General features: G+C 43.4%; 2 protein-coding genes across 3 annotated transcripts in view; one reads left to right on the top strand and one right to left on the bottom strand.

Moving 5' to 3' along the window:
- GTF2A1L (general transcription factor IIA subunit 1 like) overlaps positions 1 to 11,145 on the top strand; it is a 1,231,875-nt gene extending 1,220,730 nt beyond the window's left edge. Inside the window, exon 12 of one of the 2 annotated variants that reach the window (XM_078649641.1) lies at positions 10,668 to 11,145. Coding sequence is in view for 1 of the 2 variants with exons in the window: in XM_078649637.1 (XP_078505763.1) it covers positions 10,668 to 10,674 (7 nt within the window). In the remaining variant the exon portion in view is untranslated. The remainder of the gene's footprint in view (positions 1 to 10,667) is intronic. The other variant, XM_078649637.1, reaches the window with a different exon arrangement.
- LOC144763730 (lutropin-choriogonadotropic hormone receptor-like) overlaps positions 1 to 21,366 on the bottom strand; it is a 1,068,475-nt gene that overhangs the window by 159,449 nt on the left and 887,660 nt on the right. Inside the window, exon 9 of the mRNA XM_078649633.1 lies at positions 12,087 to 12,272. Within this exon, the coding sequence (XP_078505759.1) occupies positions 12,087 to 12,272 (186 nt within the window). The remainder of the gene's footprint in view (positions 1 to 12,086; positions 12,273 to 21,366) is intronic.

The raw sequence follows: 21,366 nt of genomic DNA, 5'->3' as shown, positions 1-21,366 counted from the left end.
CAGGGCTGCCCGCTGTCCCCCATTTCATACGCCTTAGTCACGGAGCCACTGGCATGTGCATTAATGGAATACCATAGTCACAAGGGAGTGTGTTTTCCTACTTATAAGATCATAGTGTCAACATACGCGGATGACACGTTGCTATATGTGCGCGAGCCGGAAAGCAATCTTTCCTCTGTCTTGAGGGAGGTAGTACACTTCAGGGCGCTGTCGGGTCTGCGTATTAATTGGCCTAAGTCCCTAATTTTTCCACTCACCCCAGTCACAACACTTTTTTAGCCGGATTTCTAGCTGCAATGGTCTACTGACGCAATCCGGTATCTTGGTATTTGCCTCCATACGGACACTGAGATCGTGTTCAGAGAAAACTACGGCACAGCAGTCAGCAGACTGGAGGATGACGTTGAAGCCTGGATTAAGCTGCTGTTGTCTCTATTGGGTAGAATCTCAGTCATGAAAATGGTAGTTCTGCCCCGATTCCTGTTTCTCTTCACAAACATTTCCATTGTTTTGCCAAGTTCCTTTTTTCATAGAGTCAACAAATCATTGATAAAACTGGCCTGGGCAGGCAAACAAGCTAGGGTGAAATGGCAGATACTTCTTTTACCATATCACCTGGGGCTGCTGGGAGCACCGGTTCTTAATTTGTATTATAGAGCGGCACAGGACGCTCAAGCATATTCTTGGATCCATGGTTCGCCAGATATTCCGCTTCTGCACATGGAAAATCTTTTTGCAGGCCCCCTCCCTCTTCCGGCCATGATCTTTGAACCTACAGATCGTAGGACGGGGATTTTGGACTCCATCAACTCGACTCGACTCGGCATGCTTGGCATACCCTGCTGCAATTGAAAGCAAGGGCACTGTTGTATTCCCTAGCCATGCCCATTAAATGTACTCGCTGGTTGGCTCTGTGCAGGGATAAAGGGGTTATCTGAGCGTTGTAATCATTGAATATACTAACGGGGGGAGATCTGTATTAAGACGGTACAGTTAAAACCTGGAAGGGGGTAGAGGTCCCGGAGGTTAACAGCAGCATGCTGCAACGTTTTCAGTTTCATAGGGTGAGGAAAGCGCTGAATGAGATTCTAGTTGATGATCTACAGGAACCCCCGGAATTGCTGGAACTGTCCTCCATTATCAAAGCTAAGTCACGCCGCAAACTAGTTACTAACATATCCAAACTAGCAATGTCCCACAGAGCGAACCATTATACCAAAGGCAGGCTGACCTGGCAGCAGGATTTGCAGCAGCCCATAGATGACCCCATGTGGACCTATTGCTGCACCAACACTCTACGTATCTCCTTACACGGTAGGCACAGACTGATAAATTTGAAGTATTCGAACAGAGTGTAGTACACCCCAGAGAGGTTGCACAGATATGGTTTAAGGGAGAGCGCAGTCTGCGACAGGTGTCAAGCACAATCCGCAGATTTTTTCCACCTAGCGTGGCAATGTCCGGGGTTGTATAAATACTGGGAACTGGTCTTTTTGGAGCTGGTGGAAATTGTTGACACAGAGCTTACTCTGGACCCGACTTTGGCCCTTTTAGGGTATTCCAAATAATTACCTAAGGCGATACGTAGAGTGGTAGATATGGGCCTTCTCATGGCTAAACGGAGAATTGTGAACTGCTGGTCGAGGGGCCCTCTTCTACAAACCGAGAATTTCAGTGAATTGCTCCCCCTCGGGACAGGCCCAAGAACTTCTGGGGACTCTACACAACGTACATGCTAGCCAAAGCCACGGACAGCGATGGCGAGGCCCCCAATGACCTGGTGGCAATACCCCCGTCACGACCACTTAATCTGCTGTCTGCCGCACGGAGTAGTTGTAGCCACCTTAGCCGCCCTGTATATAAGGCGTTTTGATTACCTGGGGAGACACTTATGACTGGATGAGAGGGCGTGCGGGTCCTGTGTTAGTCCAATTGATGGGGATCCCACTCCACCAGCGCATTGGTATCCAGAAGACCTTCAATTGTTTTATATCTGTTTCGTTATTTCCTGACTGCAGTGGGATATAGTTGCTTTGGTTAAGAAGCTTTTGTGTGCACCAAGAACACTATGTACATAATGTTTCTTATAATTACAAGTTCATGATTGCTGCTTCCCCCTGGGTTGTTGGCCTAATAGCTGTGTTACCTGCCCAACTATGACTAGCCGCCGGCCTCAGGGTTGTAGGCAAATGGCTGTTTTTGACTGGGAACTTTTCAATAAAATGTTTTTTAAAAAAAAGAGTTTATGGTCTGGCTGTATCACAGAACAGCCCCAGAGAATAGATTCTGAAGGCTGCAGAGGGACCCTGCTCAAGCATGGGCACCCTCTCACACAAAACCCAGCACCCTGCCTTCAGGATTGATAAGGCCTGCCATAGGAGTGACTGATAGGTTTACATGTGTAGTGATTTAAGGTAGATATAGGTAACCTATATCTAAGTAAGGGGTGCATGCACCACCTTACCCAGGCTGCAGTAGCAGTCCTGTGGTGTTATTTTCGAAGGCTTCCTAGGGGTGTCACAATATATTCTGCAGCCCCTGGTAGGCCTCTGGGGTACCCATGGCCATGGTACCTAATGTACCATATACTAGGGACTCATAAGGGTACCCCAGTAACCAAACTGGAGTGTACCTAAGGTACATTGAATCAATTTAGAGAGGAAGCATCTAGGCTGGGGTCCTGGATAGCAGAGCCCCAGCCAGACTAAAGTCGAAAAACAGTTAAACATCAGCAAAAAGTGGGGGTAACCATAAGAAGTAGATCCTACTCTCCTACTTTTAGCAACTGGACCTTTCTGGTGGGTTGCTGCCTGTGCATTTTAGGGTAGGCGGAGTGGACACTCCTCAATTGCCCAGGCCCAGGCGGCCTCAGGTGGGTTGAAGAAATAGGATTTACTTTGGAATATCACTTTGAGGCGGCCTGGAAAGATGAGGTTTAAGGCTTGCAGTTTTTGTTTGATTTGGACATAAGATCTTCTATGGGCCTGCACCTCTTTGGTATAATCGGGGAGGATCATGATTTTGGATCCCTTATAAATGAGTTCTGTCCACGAGCGGGCTTCCTGCAGGATGGTATTGCGGTCCCTGAAGTTAAGGATCTTTGCTATTATTGGTTGGTGTGGTGCTCCCGGCGGAGGTACATCTCTTAAATTTGACTGTTTCGTGATCTTTGGTGCATTTAACAAAATGTATAATTTTTATCTGAAAAGTTCCTACTTGGCTATATTAAATGTGAATATGTCATTCTGTGCTGCAGTAAAGATATAGACCTGCCGACGGCCTTGACCAAAAGTAGGGGTAAAGATGGCGAAGCTCCTGCTTCCCAGCCTAGTTGTGAAGGACTGGGCATTCATAGTGCTTATAAGCAAACAATGAGCTATAAAAGTCCAAGCTTACAAAGGCCCCAAAAGCATGAAATATGAAAGCATAAGGGAAGCCACTGATAAATACAAAGCAGAACAGTACAGGGAAGAAAGGAGAAAGAATATGCATCAGTACTAGCATTATATATAGGCAATTTGGCACCATTCGCAGAGACCCCTGTGATGCTGGCAAGTGGCTACCGGATCAGGCAAAAATTAGAGCAGCCAAATAAAAGGAAAGCTTGGGGGTAATCCTGTTTTATATAAAGCAATAGAGATTTATTTTGCAAATAATTAAAATTGTTACAACAGATAAAACAAAACATATTAAACAATATTTAAACCAGCCTTAAACAGTACAAAATACATTTTGGCCCTGCTATTTGATTACAGAAAACAAAGGAGTTTAGATAATTAAGCCTAGTGCATACGTTTTTGCTTTACATGAAAATATTTTTTTTGAGCGAATTCTTTGGTATATAGTAAATGAAGAAAATAATTGAAATTGCATTATTGTCAGTAAGTATCAAATGACATACTACCTAATTAAGAAGGAACTAACCCTTTTGTAGTTTTAAAATATATATCTCTAGGAATTTCACCAAGCAACCTATAAATTGCCAGTCATAACCATCAAAACAATCAGAAGTTGCATAACCGCTGATGCAGACACTTTGAACTAGGTCAGAAACCTTTTTCGCTCACTTAGCGGCACTAAAAATATATCCGGAGTAAGTGAGTTAGGGTCTCTTCCCTTGCTCCACAGAGATGACAGTATAGACATTTAAACTGTGTGTTTCCCTTCCATGCAGATCTAAATTCAGCGAAGGGCACAAGGAGTAGACATAATTTCAAATACTTTTGTTTGAAAGTTTGAGTTATAGGATCAGTTATATACCAATGTGGCAAATGCATCTAAAGTGTATTGTAATCTTTTCAATATTTAAAATATTAAGAGTGCTACAAGATATGATGATTCAATAATTTGTTGCTTGAATATAAATGTACCTTGAAAAAACAAAAGACAAGTCATTTGGCAAAACAGGAACAGTTGGTTTATTTAAACTAAACTTCGACTGAAGGTCTGCGTGTACTTGGTGTTTATGTGCTAGCGCTCCCCTAGCGGTGTGTGTAGGCTGGCACTTGGCTGGTAGTGTTCATGGACTAGTGCTTGGCTGGAGGTGTGCATGGACTGGCACTTGGCAGGCCGTGTAAGTTGACTGGCACTTGGCTGGCGGTGAGAGTGGACTGGCACTTGGCTGGCAATGTGCGTGGAATGGCACTTGGCTGGCAGTGTGCGTGGACTGGTGCTTGGCTGGCGGTGTGTGTGGACTGGCACATAGCTGGCAGTGTGTGTGGACTGTTGCTTGCCTGACGGTGTGTGTGGACTGTTGCTTGGCTGGCGGTGTGTGTGAACCAACATTTGGCTGGTGGTGTGTGGCTGACGGTGTGTGTGAACTAGCACTGGGCTGACAGTGTGTGCACTGGTGTTGGGCTGGCAGTGTGTGCTTACTGGCGTTTGGCAGATGGTGTGTTTGAATTGGGGATTTTGCTGGCTGTGTGTGTCGTCTGGTCTCTGGCCATTTATTTCTTGTCATCATTTGTGCTTGTAATGTTTTATTTCACCTTTTTATTCTAGTGCAAAAAGCTTTCGTCTCCTGCTTGTGGTTTCGGCACTGGTAGAGTTCCAGTTTGTGTAGTTGCATGTGTTTTGTAAGAAAACATTTTCATACAGTTTACTGTAAATAAGTATAATTTCCCTGCACAAACATGATTTTTGTAAATCCTGTAATAATAGCAACAAATTTAGCTTCTGTTTTATTGTGTGTGAAATTCTCCTTGGATTTGTGCATGATGTGTATCATGTTGTCTTGTGTGTAATTTTATGTTGTTAATTCTTTCTTTCTAGGGGGATAATGTTGGTGCTTTTTGTGTATGTGCAGAGTCGGTTCTGGTGAGTCTTGCTGTCTTCTGACATGTGGGTGGTATTGTTTTTCAGTATATTGACTCTGTGAGCTTTGTATTGATTGACTTTTCCTTTCAGATTACCAGTAGTTTTACTTTCCGGTTTATAAAGCCACACTTTTATCATTACTTATTTTACACAGTGTTGTGTATTGTTGACTTATTTGTCAGGTTACTTTTCTTAGTAAGGATTATGGCTATCCGCAGGATTAGTTATCTGCAGGTTGTTGATATGCTTTGCGAGTCTTCCTCTGACCATGATTATGAGACTGACTCTCCATCTGAGGTAGAGGAGAAACTTCCGGATTCTAGCAGTGAATTTTCTGTCCCTGACTAATCATGTGATGATGAGGCCACTTTCAGTGGGGAGGAAGTGCCTCATTTAGAGAAGTACACTGATGTGCAGATAGTGCAGCGAGAGGTATCTGGATTGCAGCCCGGGACTGAGAGGCTTCCCTTTGGAAGAGCCCCAAATATGGCGCAGCCAGCGTTTCCTGCCTTTAATGGTGTCACAGGGTGTAGAGTGAATGCTAAAAGCTTTTTGCCTATAAATTTCTGTCCCGTTATTTGTGGACAATATATTTTTGGATAAGATTGTTGACCAGACTAATTTATGCGCTGAACAATATTTGAGGAACAACAGTGCCAGACTTAGGCCCCACTCTTGAGCTACCCTATGGACTCCCACAAATCTGGATGAATTGAAAAAGTTCTTGGGTTTAACTTTTTTGATGGTCTTGATAAGGAAGCCCTCATAGTCTTCATATTGGTCTACTAGTCCCTCGATAGCAACGGCTATATTTCCTGCAGCCATGAGTTGTGATTGGTATTTGCTGCTTCTTCAGGTGCTGCATTTTGTTGATAATGCTTCACCCTGATTGTGACCCTCTTTTTAAGATTTGGCCTCTCCTTGATCACTTTGTAGATCGATTTCCAGAGATCTATGTTCCAGGGAGAGGAATAGCTGTGGATGAGTCTTTTTTCCAGTTCATGTTGCTGTTTGGTTTTTAGCTAGTGCATTACTAGCAAGAGGGCACGTGGAATTAAGATGTACATGCCGTCCGAGAGTAGTACTGGATATGTCTACAATTTCAGGGTGTACACCGGCAGGGATTCCAGTTCCCCTCCCCCTCCACTCCCCCCCCAGTTGCCCGTCTACTTTTGGAGTTTGTGAGAAAATTGTGTGGGAACTTGGTAGGGGACTTTTTAACAAAGGTCGCCATTTATATGTACATAACTTATACACTGGTGTGCAATTGTTCAGGAAATTGTTCAAAGTGGACACTCCAACCGTAAGTTTCCAAAAAGAGCTTTTTTGTAAAAAAAAAAAATCACTTGGGAAGGGATTGTGCAGTGCCTTGCGTAGTGATGAACTTCTAGTTGTAAAATCTTCTGACATGAGAGATGTCTTAATGCTCACTACCATCTATAATGAACGTGCTTCAACTGACTGGGGTCAGGTTGCTTAAGTGCAAAAATCTGTGTGCATTTTAGACTACAATAAAAACATGAGTGATGTAAACTGACTAGTCTGTATTGTTTTATATTTTTGTTTAGATTTCATGGTTGGCATTAGTGTGATGTATTTAGTTATAGCAGTAGTGTTTGTAGTTAAAGTTTTGTATATATTTCCAATTGGTTTGTGTTTTCTTTTTGTTCCAAAAAATTGTGATGGCAGTGTGCGTGGACTGGCGCTTGGCTGGTTGTGTGCGTGGACTGGCACTTCGCTGGCAGTGTACATGGACTGGCAAGTGGCTGGTAGTGTGCTTGGACTGGCACTCGGCTGGCGGTGTGAATAGACTGGCTTTTGGCTGATGGTGTGTGTGAGCTGGTGCTTGGCTTGCGGTGTGTGTGAACTGGCATTTGGCTGGCAGTGTGTGAGTAGTGTCTTGATGAAACACATTAAGAACTCGGCCAAAAGTGCATTCTTTAACCTTAGACTTCTGAACAAAATCAAACCCTACTTTCCAAACAAGGATCTCAAACTGGCCACACAATCTCTGGTACTGTCAAGACTGGACTATGGGAATGCAGTCTTAACAGGTATTCCTAAATCGCACTTGGCACCGATCAAAACAACATTACATGCGGCAGCCAGAATGATCACCGGCATCAAAAAATCAGATCACATCTCCCCTGCACTCAAAGAACTCAAAAGGCTCCTAGTAGAAATATGAAGTATTTTCCGAACGGCCAGCCTAACCCACAAAGTCCTCCATACCGGCAAACCCGAATACCAGGCAAAAAAACTCAAAAAAGCAGGCCAATCCAGGAATCTGAGAAGCTTTAACTCCCTCCTACTCATCCCACCTAAAACTAGAAAGAAAAGAACAGCGGACTGCTCTTTCACGGGAAACGCCCCCAAAATTTGGAACTCCATCCCCCCGCACATCAGAACCATACCGCCCTTTGTGGAATTCAAAAGTCAACTCAAATCCCTGTTCCTCAATCGTTCCCTTGGTTGTGGATAACACGGAACAGACAGCAACCACAGAGCTATGCGACCGCAAAGAATCTTGAAACCAAAGAAGGTCTGCATTACAATTACGCAGCTCTTACTCTGACACTCGTTGATTGTTTAAACCTTTCATATGTCATGCTTCTGTTGATTATATGCTATTCTCCTACTGTAAAGCGCTCTGTTACCTTTGGGTCTTGACAGCGCTATAGAAAACTTCTTAAATAAAAAAAACAAAAAACACTACTAGCCAAACAACGGCCCACACACATTGCCAGGCAGTGTGATTGTTATGTCAGTCATGTGGGTATATAAAAGTGATGGGCCCTTGAATGGCGCTGTCTGTTGATGTGAGTATTGTAATATGCGAGGCCCACAGCTGGCGGTGTGAATAGTCTTGTGTGTGTCACACATGAAAGGTGCGTGAATGGCCTGTAAAGCGGTTGGCGCCTTGTTGCACTTTAAATCACATGAGCTGTGAGTCATTGGTTCAGTTTTTTGACCTTTTAATTATTAACTGTGCATTACATTTTTGTGAAATCTCGTTAGTAAAATATACATTTTTTACCTTTCACTCACCCTTGTGCCAAATCCAACCAATATGTGTGTGTACAGCCTATGCAGTAATATTTGTTTTTTCTGTCATTCTCTGCTATGGTCTACATTGTCTCTAGGGAGAATCTACCAACTCAAGTGAGGTATCATTTTTATCAGGATATTGAGAAAAACTCTGGGTGGTAGGAAATTTGTGGTGGCGAGGTCATCCCACACAGAAATGTGAGGAAATTAGTTTTATTAGCTAAATTTAAGGTTTGTATGGGATTCTGGGTAAGAACACGTTGGTGAATCTATGCAAGCCTCACCTCCCTCATGTCATCAGTGATGTCATGAGTGATGTCACTGACCATGTCATGAGTGATGTAATATGTGACGTCATCAGCACTGCATTGCACGCGCAAGTTATAGTGAGTCCAACTAACTATAACGTGGGAATTTCAATGGTTTTATGCGAGTAAAATTTCCACCTAACTATAACTGGTGTGAAACCTATGGTTTTTTCAGTGAATTTAATAGGTTTTTTAAATGCTAATTCTTAACTATAACTGGTGTGAAACCTATGGTTTTTTCAGTGTATATATATATATATATATATATATATATATATATATATAGATATATAAAATTTCTATGGCAAAATGAAACCCCTCATTTTGTTCCTTTTCAAATTAAATGTATTAAGTGTTACCACTTTATTCCAATCAAGATGACTTCAGGTGTGCCATACTTTTGTCATAAGTAAGACCGGTAGCGTTCTAGTTGTTCTTTAGAACACTCTGGGACATTCTGTCATTGGGCTATAGTTGGGCTACATCTGGCTGATATTTGGGCTACATTTGGGCTCTTTTGTCTCTGGTGGCCATCTTGGGAGACTGCATATCAGAATTTTTTTAATGAAATATAAGAGGATTTGAGAAGTCACTCAAAATGTGCCCTAATTTTTCTTTCTTCAGCACTAATCATAATTTCTATGGCAAAATGAACCCCCTCATTTTGTTCCTTTGCAAATTAAATGTTTTAAGTGTTAACACTTTATTCCAATCAAGATGACTTCAGGTGTGCCATACTTTTGTCATAAGTAAGACTGTTAGCGCTCTAGTTGTTCTTTAGAACACTCTGGGACATTCTGTCATTGGGCTATAGTTGGGCTACATCTGGCTGATATTTGGGCTACATTTGTTTTTTTTGTCTCTGGTGGCCATCTTTGGGCTACATTGGGCTACATTGGGCTACATTGGGCTACATTTGGGCTCTAACATATATATAGCCCAATGAAGCCCAATAAATATTTTTTCAAAGTTTATTTTCATAAAAACCACTGGAGCATATATCTTGAGACATAGCAAAGGCACATCGGGGTACCAGTCCCTACAATTTTGCCAAGTTTGGTGGAAATCCATTCAGCCGTTCGGGCTAAAAGTGAGTCCAACCGCCCTATGGAAATTAACATGGGAAAACACGTTTTGGGACCCCCCTTTTATCTCGGCCCCCGCTTTACGGATCCCCCCGAAACTTTCAGGGAAGGAGCGGAGCGCAGCGAGGCAAAGTTAAGGAAAATTACAGGCAGATCCCTCATTCGGCGCCAAAGTTATTCCCAATAGAATGTTGCGGATTTCCTATGGAAAACGATCCTAACTATAACTACCTACTGGCGACCGCCAGTAGGTAATATATATATATATATATATATATTATTAATAATTACAGAATCGGTATTTGTCATTGATTCCTATGGGCCTTGAAGCCCATAGGATTCAATGGCAGATACCGATTCGGTAATTACCGTATTGGTAAAAATACCGAATTTACAAGGGGGACAGGGTGTCACTTTGACACCCTGTTGCACCCCTATTTCTGGCTTGTGTGCCATGTGACACACAGACATGCCCTTAGGGCATGTCTATGTGCCACATGGCACAGGTGTACATGCACAGATGTACATGTACACAGGAATTCGTTATTTACCATGGAATAGTATTCCATGGTAAATAACGAATCGGTAAGGGCCTGTGGCACTGATTACAGTGCCACCTACATATTGATTTACGGAATCGGTAAATTTACCGATTCGGTATTTTACCGAATCTGTATATTTACCGAATCGGTAAAATTAACGATTCTGTAAATAAAATGCCCCCTACATGTCAATTCCCAAATACCGGTCGGTAACGGCCGAAATCGGCCGTTACCGACCGGTAATTGGCGACCTACATCTGGCCCTTGGTCTTTAATTGCACAGTATTGCTTTGCTCTTTGCTGTTATTCTCCCCACAGGCTTTAGTGGTTGAAGGCCTTGGTGGTGACAATGTTCCTTGTCTTTGCAGGATCTGATGCAAATAAACAGGATGCATGAAGGTGATCCTATGGCTGACTTCGCGCGACGCAAGAGGACAAGGGACCAGTGACCAGTGTAGAAGTTCTATGTCGGACTGTTTGCACTCTGAGTGGACATTCACTCTGTTCCTGTTGGATGTTTTTGTACTTATCCCACGGTTTCATGGGAAAAGTAGTTTTGTCTTGAAAATTGTGATGGCTGCTGTTGAATACAAGTGAAGAAAGAAGGCATAATCCTCGCCCCAAGACCTTAATAGAATTGAAACTTTTTGTTATGATAGCTAGGACATTTTTCATTCCAGCACAACTCTGTGAATGATAGATGCACTGCAATCTGCCCAAGTTACACCCAATGACACAAAACATTTTTCTTTTATACACTGGTTGTGTACACGTCGTTTTACACGGTCACCTCTTATATTAAAGACTGACAAATCCTCTTTGTAAATCTGGACATGTGCAGTTCATGGAAAAGGTTTTTGTGAATCTGGTTAATGTGTTTATAGATGAGTGTAAATATAATCTTTCTATCATGCCTTTCACAATTTTAAATATTAGTGAACCTAAAACTAGGAACAATGTCAGTTGTCTGTTTGATGCAGTCTAATGCAGATTAGTTATTTGAATGGTTTGGTACTGCCTCTTGAGACCAAACCAATAGCCCGGTTTGAATGTCTTACCTGTAAAACATATTATGCATTATCTATACTACTATAATAAAGGAGAAACTTTCAGGCTTTGAGGCGGGTAAACCCCGGAACCACTGCGCCAATCTACACACCTGATACACCGTAGAAAGCGTCAGGGTGTGTAGATAGTTATAGGCTACATAAAGTTTAAAAATAAACCTTATTTAAAAAAATGTATATTAAAAAAAAAGTAGTCCCCCCCTAAAGTAGCGCCGGCCACGACGTGCGTGCTCATGTCGAGGAGCGGCGTCAGAGGAGTGGCGGACATGGCGTGGGAGGGGAGCGGTCACGTGAGGAGCAGAGGACAGGCCAGTGGCGGTGCGACCAGCGGAGAGGCGGACATGGCGCGGGGGAGGAGCGGCGGCGGACAAGCGGTGAGGAGCAGATCGGCGAGGAGCTGTCAACTCAGGAGCGGCAGCTGAGGTAAGCAGGCGGGTGTCGGGCCAGGCGGGGGACGGGGAGTTACAAAAGGCAATGTCGGGGCAGGCAGGGGTCGGGGAAGGCGGGGGACGGGGACGGGGACTAACACCACACGAGGGTCGGGCCAGGCGGCAGGCGGCAGGCGGGGGACGGGGCGGGCGGGGGCACGGGCTGCTGGGCAATGTCGGGGCAGGCGGGGGTAGGGGGAAGCCTGAAAGCTCACGGACAAGGTCGGGACGGGCTGCTAGTTAGAAATATTTCGGTAACTGGATAGACTGAATAATAATAAGATGTACTTACTCTTTCATTCTCACGTTTCTAAAAGCACAACAATGGCTTGGATATGTCAATTTGGCCTCTACGAGATGAACAAATCTGTCCAAAGGTGGCAACTTCTTCAAGGAGTAGGATGATTCAGCAACTAACACTTGAATTGGCTCTAGTCCGTAGCTAGGTAAAAACTCTAGTGCTGTAGAAGAGATGTCCCTGAAAACAAGAAAACATACGTTTAATACCTGTAACGTTTTAGAAAGGTTTACTAGTTGCTGTATTTGGATTGATGCATTGGATCGTGGCACACTTGCAGTACTGCATTAAATTGCAATAACTGAAAAGTTAGTGTAGGTTAAAATGTTAAATGATATTGTGCATTATGCTGCAACCTTAAAATGTCCTATTACTCCGTGGTCTGTCTTCACCTAAGCACTTCCATTACATTTAACGTAAGTCATCCTATCAAACTTTCAAACACAATTTATCATTAAAAAACATATGTACCCAAAAACCAGCTAACATTCTACTCTTTATGATTGAAGAGTTCCAAATTCACAAAGCTTGTTGATCTTACAATTACAAGTCGAAACAGATTTTTAGGTGAGGTTAAATGCAGTTTTGCAATTCACAAAGTGTGATTTTTTTCATATTAAAAACTTTTTAAAGTTTTTGTGTAAATAATTTGGGGTGGGGAGTGGATATCCCCAAGTAGAAATAGGATGTACACACAATTTCAAATCGCAGAGATCTTAAAGACGGATTTGGTGAAGGTTACATTGGCCCAATGGAAGTGAAGTTTATAAAAAAAAAATGAGCCCACTGATTCCGATTATGTACCTGTTCCCGAAAATACACAAGAAGACAAATCGCCCCCGGGACGTCCAATAATCTCCGGCTGTAACTCCATTCTGGGACCTTTTGCACAACATGTTGATTTATTTCTAAACCTTGTTTGCAGCAGATTCCATCATACCTGTGTGACACTATAGATTTCATCACTAAAAGTGAACGCCTACAATTTAATTCTGAAACACAGAGGCAGGCCACTCTTGACGTAATATCACTTTATACCCAGAGAAGATTGATTAGTGGCAATTGAGACCTACCTTGAGACGAGACCTTGACTTCAAAAAGGGCCCACCAAATTCATCATTGAATTGGCGTGGTTCGCCCTGAGGAAGAACTATTTCAAGTTTGGTGAAGATTTGCTCTACCAAGTCAAAGGGACTGCAATGCTCCAGAGCTCCAGAGCTGGCAGTTCTGTTTTAGCCCAATTTTAGGAATGCTTCATTTACCAGAACAAGCCTTTTCTCAATCAAATGTCAAGTTGGATGAGGTATATAGATGGCACTTTTTGCATTTGGACAGGACTCGAAAATTAGTTGAATCAATGTTTCACTTGGCTGAACAACAGATCTCCAATGTTGACTTAACAGTAGTGAAAGAACTAGCACATTCTTGGATGCTGAAGTCCTGGCTATAGATGATCAGTTAGTCACAACATGGCACACAAAGCCAACAGACTCAACAAAGCTCTCCATTATTCAAGTTTTCATCCTCGCTGTATCGGAGATAGCCTACCTTATGGGCAATATCTAAGAATTAGGCAAAACTATCATTACAAGGAGGACTATTTCCACCATGCCTCAAATTTGTTTGAGAAATTGAAGGAGCGGGGATATCCATGCAGGTTACACCATGAAAAGAGCCTGGTTCACTCCCCATGAATTTCTCCTGGTCAAGAAAACAAAAACATATTTAGAATGACTAGTGTGTGTTTCAATATTTTGCCTTTAAACCAATCATTTTTAGAAAATCGTTCTACAGAATTTGCATTTACCCTTGACAATAGACGTCTTTTGAACAACCTTTATTTGCACTCAAGAAAGACCGTAGTATAGGCAGGCAAATTGTCTGGGTGTGCACCCCCCTCACACCCCCTCACCCTCAACTTTTGACTGTAATCGCAAACAATTTCTGATCCTGGCACCACTAGGTCATCACAAATATGGTACATGTGTTGGCTACAATCAAACCTTTGAAAGCACTGAGTTTCGGTATAACCACACAAAATGGAAACACTGCATTCTCAATTGGCGAACAAAAACATAATATATGGCATTATATGTTCATGGAATAAGTTGTATAGCGATAAGACCAACCAGGAGATCAGACAAAGAATCATTCAATATAAATCAAGTATACGTCGAAAGGTCATCACAGCACTCCTGTTTAACCATTTTATTGAAAGACAGCATACAGAGGACGACTTCCACTGGACAGTGTTAACTTCCAACAAACCAAATCCTTGTGTCAGTGATTTTGGAAGAAACTTGGTGCAGAAAAAGGCTCAACTGATACTTTGTGTTAACACAGTGGTTGATGGGCTAAATGAAATTACAGAACTGCAGAACCTGTGATCAGATATGGTCTTCAGCCTAGCCAGAAACTGGATTGAGCCATTTTTTCTGGAATATTTCATATATGGACATTATGATGAGACCAATCCCTCACGTTGCCTTCCATCAACTCTGCCATTTCCAACTTGGCATTCATTAGCAATATGATAATCCCAGTAAATGTATACACACATACACGCTGGTTCTCTCTAGTGCACTACAGCATTCAAAGAAGTTTAAGGATTGACCCAGCTACTGTTATGCAATTTCCATGTAAGCAGAGTCGGAATTTATTACACAATGGCTTCCCAAGGTACATAGAATACAGTTGTTCTGTACATCAACTTAATTGACAACTACACGAGAGAGAAATGCTTGGTCTGCCCATACCTCCAGACAGGTGCCCAACACCCATAATGCTCAAAGGGCTTAAACCCCCCTGTCATTTGTGTCAGCCTGGGCTGAGACACGTTCCTGGGCACACTCACAGACAGTTTTTGAACTGCTGTTGGCTGGCTGGTTTGGTTTCCATCTTATTGCAGCCACACTGAGTACTTCCCAGGTCTTTAAAAGACCATTTACTTGTTAACGAGGCTTTGTTGTTTTTTCACCCCTCCTCAGAGCCCCTGCATCTCCACTCTGCCTATTGCTAGAAGAATTAGCCCCCTTCCCCCGAAATTTGTATTAGCCCCACCCCGAAATTTAGCTCTAGTTGCGCCTCTGACCACCACCAAACATGGTACAGGAAAATGCATTTAGAGGATAAAGACGTTGTTATCCTGCTCAACACAGGCTGCTGCTCAGATGATGTAATTGTATTTACCTGCCTCTTCGTTTTAAAATGTTTGTGTGGTACAGTTTGTTAAATTGCTTTGAGACAGTGTATTTCCACCCGTCCTAGCCTCACCTGCTACATATGACATAAGATTAATTAGAAAATTAATCCATAAGCTTCTAACCAGATAAAGTGAGGGCACGTCGCAGGCCTGGTATTTCGACTCTTAAGAAACATGCGTTCAAAGAAATATGCACTACTCTACCTTGCAGTGGCCACTACGTTCTAGCAGGCTGTGTCTAATTGTACATTTCAGCATCGCAATTTAGGCAAATATCTTTTTACTCTGTAGGAATTACAAGTGACTTTTGCCGAGCACTGATTCCGTGTTTAAGAGGATGTGAAATAATCGAGCTACCGCCATGGAGTTAACAATGTATATCAAGTTGTGAAGCAGCATGAAAGTACAGAGTTGCACGGATATCCAATTGGTCATGTATTCTTTTGTTATAGAGTTATCCCAAAGCAAATAATTCTGCTTGGAAACAGAGGATTATGAGCCCATAAGATTAAAGAAGATATATGTAAGATGTTTTAGTGGGAGACATTTATAGAGCACACGTCTAAGCTACTTTAAAATTGTAATTTCTTTAAGGTTTATGATACTTTTTCATTTGCTGTTTTCTGTTTTGCTTCCTTTAGTGTCCAACAGTTCTTGGTCCTGAGTAGAACCCTGTGACGTTGTGAAACGAATCTTTGGCATACAGGAAATTTGTTTTTTGGAGACTTTTATATTTGCAACACCTGTTTCATTAAATGTTGATACAATATAAGCCTTAATCCCCTGGTCTTGCCTGCTTGACTATGAGCCTTATTTGTCACTTAAATTCATCATAGGCTCTTGTCAATGGTTACAATTCAGAACTAGGACATCAATGTTTATGTGTATCAATAGTTGTATGTTTTGTGATTTGGTATGATGTATTGTCTTTAGAACAATTCACCGCATGTGTAAACTGTGATTTGGGCATCTTAAAAATGTGATTTGATTTGTCACAATATGTTTTATTCCGATGCTTATGACAGATATTGTATAATTAGACATAAACTGTTTTCCCATAAATAATGATGAAAATAAAAAGAGAACATAATTACGTTTTGTATTCCTTGATACAGAAAAGTGTTTTGAAAAAGCAATGTAAGTACACACTTTCTAAAATTGGCATTCCTACAATAGTTATATTAAATCCAACTTTAGCAGTAAAGAGGATTTATCATTACCATTCCAAACATATAAAACACAATACAGCTACTCCTTTCTCATCCGTAATTACGCCTCAAAAGTGTATTAGGAAATTTCCACTGTGATTCTATGAGAGGAGTAGGCCTCACAGTAGTGAAACACAAAGGGATCTGTTTTTCGCTACCAGGATATGCAAACCTCAAAAGTACAGGTCCTACCTTTTACTTAAACAGCACCCTGCCCTATGGGCTACCATTTCCTACCTTAGGAGTCACTTATGTTTAATAAAAGTGGAGTTTAAGGCTTGGCAATGCTAAATCAAAGTGGGAGTGAAACTGCACACACAGGCTCTGCAGTAGCAGGCCTGAGACATGTTTAAAGGGCTACTTGAGTGGGTGGCAGAGTCGGTGCTTCAGGCCCACTAGTAGCATTTAATTTAATGGGCGATCACAGAGTGCCAATGTGCCACAGGGAAAAAAGTCACGATTTGCTCAGTATATGGCTGTGTTATTGACGATCCAGAATAATTGCTGTTCCTATCTAATGAACTTGCACATTGGCTGGTACCCATGATTGTCTGTGGCGATTTTAATCTTAACCTTCCACAAGATTGGTTCTCCGGACAGAACTTTGATTATCAAGGCAGGAAACCAAAAACTTTTAAAGCCCTCGAAGAGCTTTGCTATACTCATGGGTTGGTAGACTGTTGGGGGATTAAACATCCATACAATCCCGGTTACACTTTTTTTTCTCATCCTCACCAAAAATTTGCCAGACTTGACTATATATTTGTATCACACACTATTGTTTCCAGTTGCTCTATAGATCGGCTACCCAGGGTACTTTCCGACCACAACCCTCTAATTATAAACATGGATATTGGGACGATACAATCCGATCAAAGCATCTGGACCTTTAAAAGAGCTTTTTTGATTAACGAAAAGTACTGTAATCCTATGGAAAACTGGATCCCAGAATTTGTAAAGTTTAATATGGGTAGTGCCCCTTTGGAGATGGTCTGGGACTCACTAAAAGCGGGAATAAGAGGTGAAACCCTAAGATTTTCAATTCAAAATAATAAAGAAGCAAAACAAAAGCTAAAAAAATTACAGGATAATCTAGTAAGAAAGGAAGAAGACCTAGTCAGAGCGGTTCAAGGTGGAAATAACATAGAAGGGGCTGTAAGAGATGTAGCTATAGCAAAGAATCTCATATCTGAAATATTTACTACTAAAGCAATCGATAAGGCTACAATGAGTAAAGAGAAAATCTACGAAATGAGTGAGCGGGTGGGCCATCAACTGGCAATCCGCACAAGACAACAGAACTCAGAAAATACGATTAAAACAATTAGAGACCCTATCCATGGATTAACTAATGACCCTAAAGAAATCAGGGAAGCCTTTAGGGGGTATTATTCGGATCTTTATACTGAGACAGGTAGTAGCCAGGTTAAAATTGATGAATATCTAGACCTAGATACAAGGCCCCGCTTACCTCAATTAGATCAAGATAGTCTCCCAGATACTCCTGATTGGGTTGAAATTCTCCTTTCAATAAATAGCGTTGCCTTGGGCAAAACAACAGGCCTAGATGGAATTCCGGTGGAATTCTACGCCAGATTTAGTAGGACACTGAAGGACATTCTAACTAAGTTAATGATTCATGTTTTTCGGGGTGGACGTCCTCCGGAATCTTGGGCCCGGGCAAAAGTTATTGTTTTCCCCCCAAAAAATAAAGACCCTACAGAATTGGGCGCATATCGCCCAATTACATTAATAAACAATGATTCTAAAACATATTCTAAACTGTTAGCCAGTAGACTCTCACCAATTATTCATAAAATTATATCTGTTAGGCACCATGGATTCGTCCCAGGGAGATCAACCGCCGACCATATTCAGAGGGTGATCACGCTTTTTGACATGAGAGAGGTAGCAGGAGACCCTATGGCCTTGATACTGCTAGATGCGTAAAAAGCATTCGATAGGGTCTCCTGGCAGTATCTTTGGACTGCCATGTCAAAAGGCGGGATTGGGGGGGAGGAGCCAAGCTCGCGAGCGTAATGGTCGCCTTTTAGCTCGGCTCCCGCAGCCCTCCGGCCTGATCGTCTATCCTGTATCGTATCCTGTCCGGAGACGACACATTATCGTAGAATTGGAGACGGGACACCTCACTTGCACTTACCGTTTGGCCCGGAGGTTTGGACGTGCAGCGGTTCCGAAGTTGTGCCCTCCGCCAGACCGGGGCCTCCGTGGAACCTAGACCGGGACCTAGCCTGTGGGATCCGACGACTGTCGGCCCCGGTCGAGAGAGTGAACCAATGGTGAGAGCCGTTGTGCGAACATCCCGGCGATCCTGATCCGGGCCTGCCCTGGTGGCCGCGAGGCTGAAGTGGGTGAGATGCACCGGGGACTAATTCTGTGAGGGGGTCCCCCCCGCCGTTGCTGTGTCCGGCGGCTCTGGACCTCTACGCCCGGACTCTGCTTGTTTGGGGCTCCGGTGCTGGCGTAGGCGGAGACCCGCATTGGGCGGACATCCTTTCTGCACCAAGGCTGCCATTGCTGGGAGCCCCCCGGAGCTCTGTAAAGTGCTACAATTTGGAATTGTTTTTGAGAGTCGTGGAGGGTGGCGACTGGGCTGACTTCGCGAAATGGCGGCCAACCATCTGGAACTTGTATCGCCTCGTGGCGGCGGGCTTGGGTTGCCTGATTGCGCGGGGGTCTGGGCTGGTGAGCGTGAGCCTACCCTCAGAGATATCCTGGAAGCTCTGCGATCCCTGCGCGCATTCCTGGCCCCCGATGTCCCCGTGAGCCCGCCACGATCTGCCGCCATTTTGAGCAGCCGTTTCTTCTTGCCCCCCTCTTGTTTCAGAGACTCCATTGCCTCGCCCCCCTCGACTGCTGCAAGTGTTGCCGCCGCTGATCGACGATCATTTGGTGTGCCGTTGACTGTGGGGCTCCCTGCTTTTCGAGGTTCTGACCCCAGGGACTTGGTCATTGTGCCGCGGCTCTGTTCGGCTGGGATGCCCGGGAATATTGGTGGACTGCCGCCTGTGCCTGCACCGATGGCTTCGCATTTGTCTATTGCAGAGAACCCCTCGCTTTCCCAAACGGCAAAACTAATCTCCTGCTCTTCAACACCCGTGCTGCGCTTGCTGATGCTCATAAACTCTCTACTCAGACTTTTGTTCACATGCGGACCGACTGACCCCCCCTGTCTACATGGCAGTGAAATTTTTTTTCGATTGTGTGCTGGTCTTGTATTGAGTAGCTCACTTTACATTGTCATGTGGTGGGTGGAATTTGTGGTTCGGAAGGGATGGGGGTGATATGCGCGACTCGTGGGGACTCTTGCTGTACGACTTCATGGCGCGACTGTTTGTACCCATAGCGCGGTGGGAGGTCCTCTCCTCTGTAAGTTTTATGGCGCTTGAAAGGGTGTCGTCCTGGTCTGTTTTTGCTGCGATTGTTGGGTTGGGCGGAGGGCTGCGGCCGACCGTATTGATTTCTGTTCTCATGCTCCTCCCTCCTGTTTTCTCCATTTATGTTTATGTTTCTTTTTGTCTCGTTCTTCTCTCTTTCTTTCTTGCTATATTTCGGGTTCTGGTTTAGGGCGACAGGCACGCTGTCTGAAGGGTAGGCCATAGCCTTCTACAGGGGTGCAGGGTGGGATGGGTGGGTCGGGATCTATTTGTTGTTTGTTTTCTGGTTCTATGGCCCTTTTGTATCTCTTTATAGTAATGCCGCGTCTGTCCTTGCATCCCGTGGTATGTTCGGGGTGGGGTATGTGGCGTCGTCAATCCTCCTCTTCTGGGTTGGTTACTTTTCGTCTCGATTGCTGTACCCTCCTTGTTACGGATGCTCCTGTTTTCTCCTGTACTCTCGCCACGGGACGCCTGTTTCGGCGTGGTCTTCTTTCTTTCGTTTTTGTGTTTCATTTCCTTTTATCATTTTTCCCCTTTGTCCTCCTCTCCTCCCCCTCTTTTCCCCCTCTCTCCCCTTTTTCTGCCCCCCCCCCCTTTTCCTAGAGGTCACTATGACGGGTTAGTTTTGATGTAATGTTTGTCCGATCCCTCTGTTCTGGCTTGGCTGTGGTTTCGGTGGTGGGCATGTAAAGATGATAATGAACACGTGTCGATTATGTCTAAAATGTCCCTGTCTCCCGGTGTGTATTGTGTTGCCTCTCCTGTATTGCGGCCCCGTGCCCCCTTAGTGTCACTGAGGATGGTTTTGGGACTTCGGACGCCTCTATATTGAAAGTGAGCCTATCGTATTCCTTATCCCCATATTATAAAATTAACCTTTTTTTGCTCCTGTTTTTTGGCCGTCTGGTTCCTAGGTGTTTGTTTTGCCTCTGCTTTTTGCTGATTGAATATGTATTGTTTGCCTTGGAACCCGTGACCGCTTTACATATTGATGCCGGCCGATTTGGTTGTAGGCCTAGAATTGTATATCCTTTTGATGCTAATAAAGGTTTTAAAAATTTTTTTTTTTAAAAAGGCGGGATTGGGGATCATTTCATCAAAGCTGTACAGATGTTGTATGTCACACCTGAAGCTGTAGTCATGGTTAATGGGGACTTATCTGATACCATCAAAGTGACTAGAGGTACAGGGCAGGGCTGCCCTTGCCTTCCTCTATTGTTTGCTATATTTATAGATCCGTTTGTTTTGAGGCTAGCAACAAAAAGGATCTATAATACCTATGAAAACCATCAATGGTGAAACTAAGACCTTGGCTTTTGCAGATGATATTGCAATTGTTACAGCCGATCCGAAGGTGGCAGTTAAGGTAATGGAAGAAGAAGCGAAAAGGTTTGGGGAGATTTCAGGGTACAAACTGAACCAAACCAAAACTCAGATCATAATTAACAACAAAATCAACTATT

This window comes from Lissotriton helveticus, chromosome 6, assembly GCF_964261635.1.
Source record: "Lissotriton helveticus chromosome 6, aLisHel1.1, whole genome shotgun sequence".
In the NCBI taxonomy this organism is placed as follows: Eukaryota; Metazoa; Chordata; class Amphibia; order Caudata; family Salamandridae; genus Lissotriton; species Lissotriton helveticus.
Note: the sequence above shows the minus strand (reverse complement) of the source record. Positions and strands in the feature narration are given on the sequence as shown.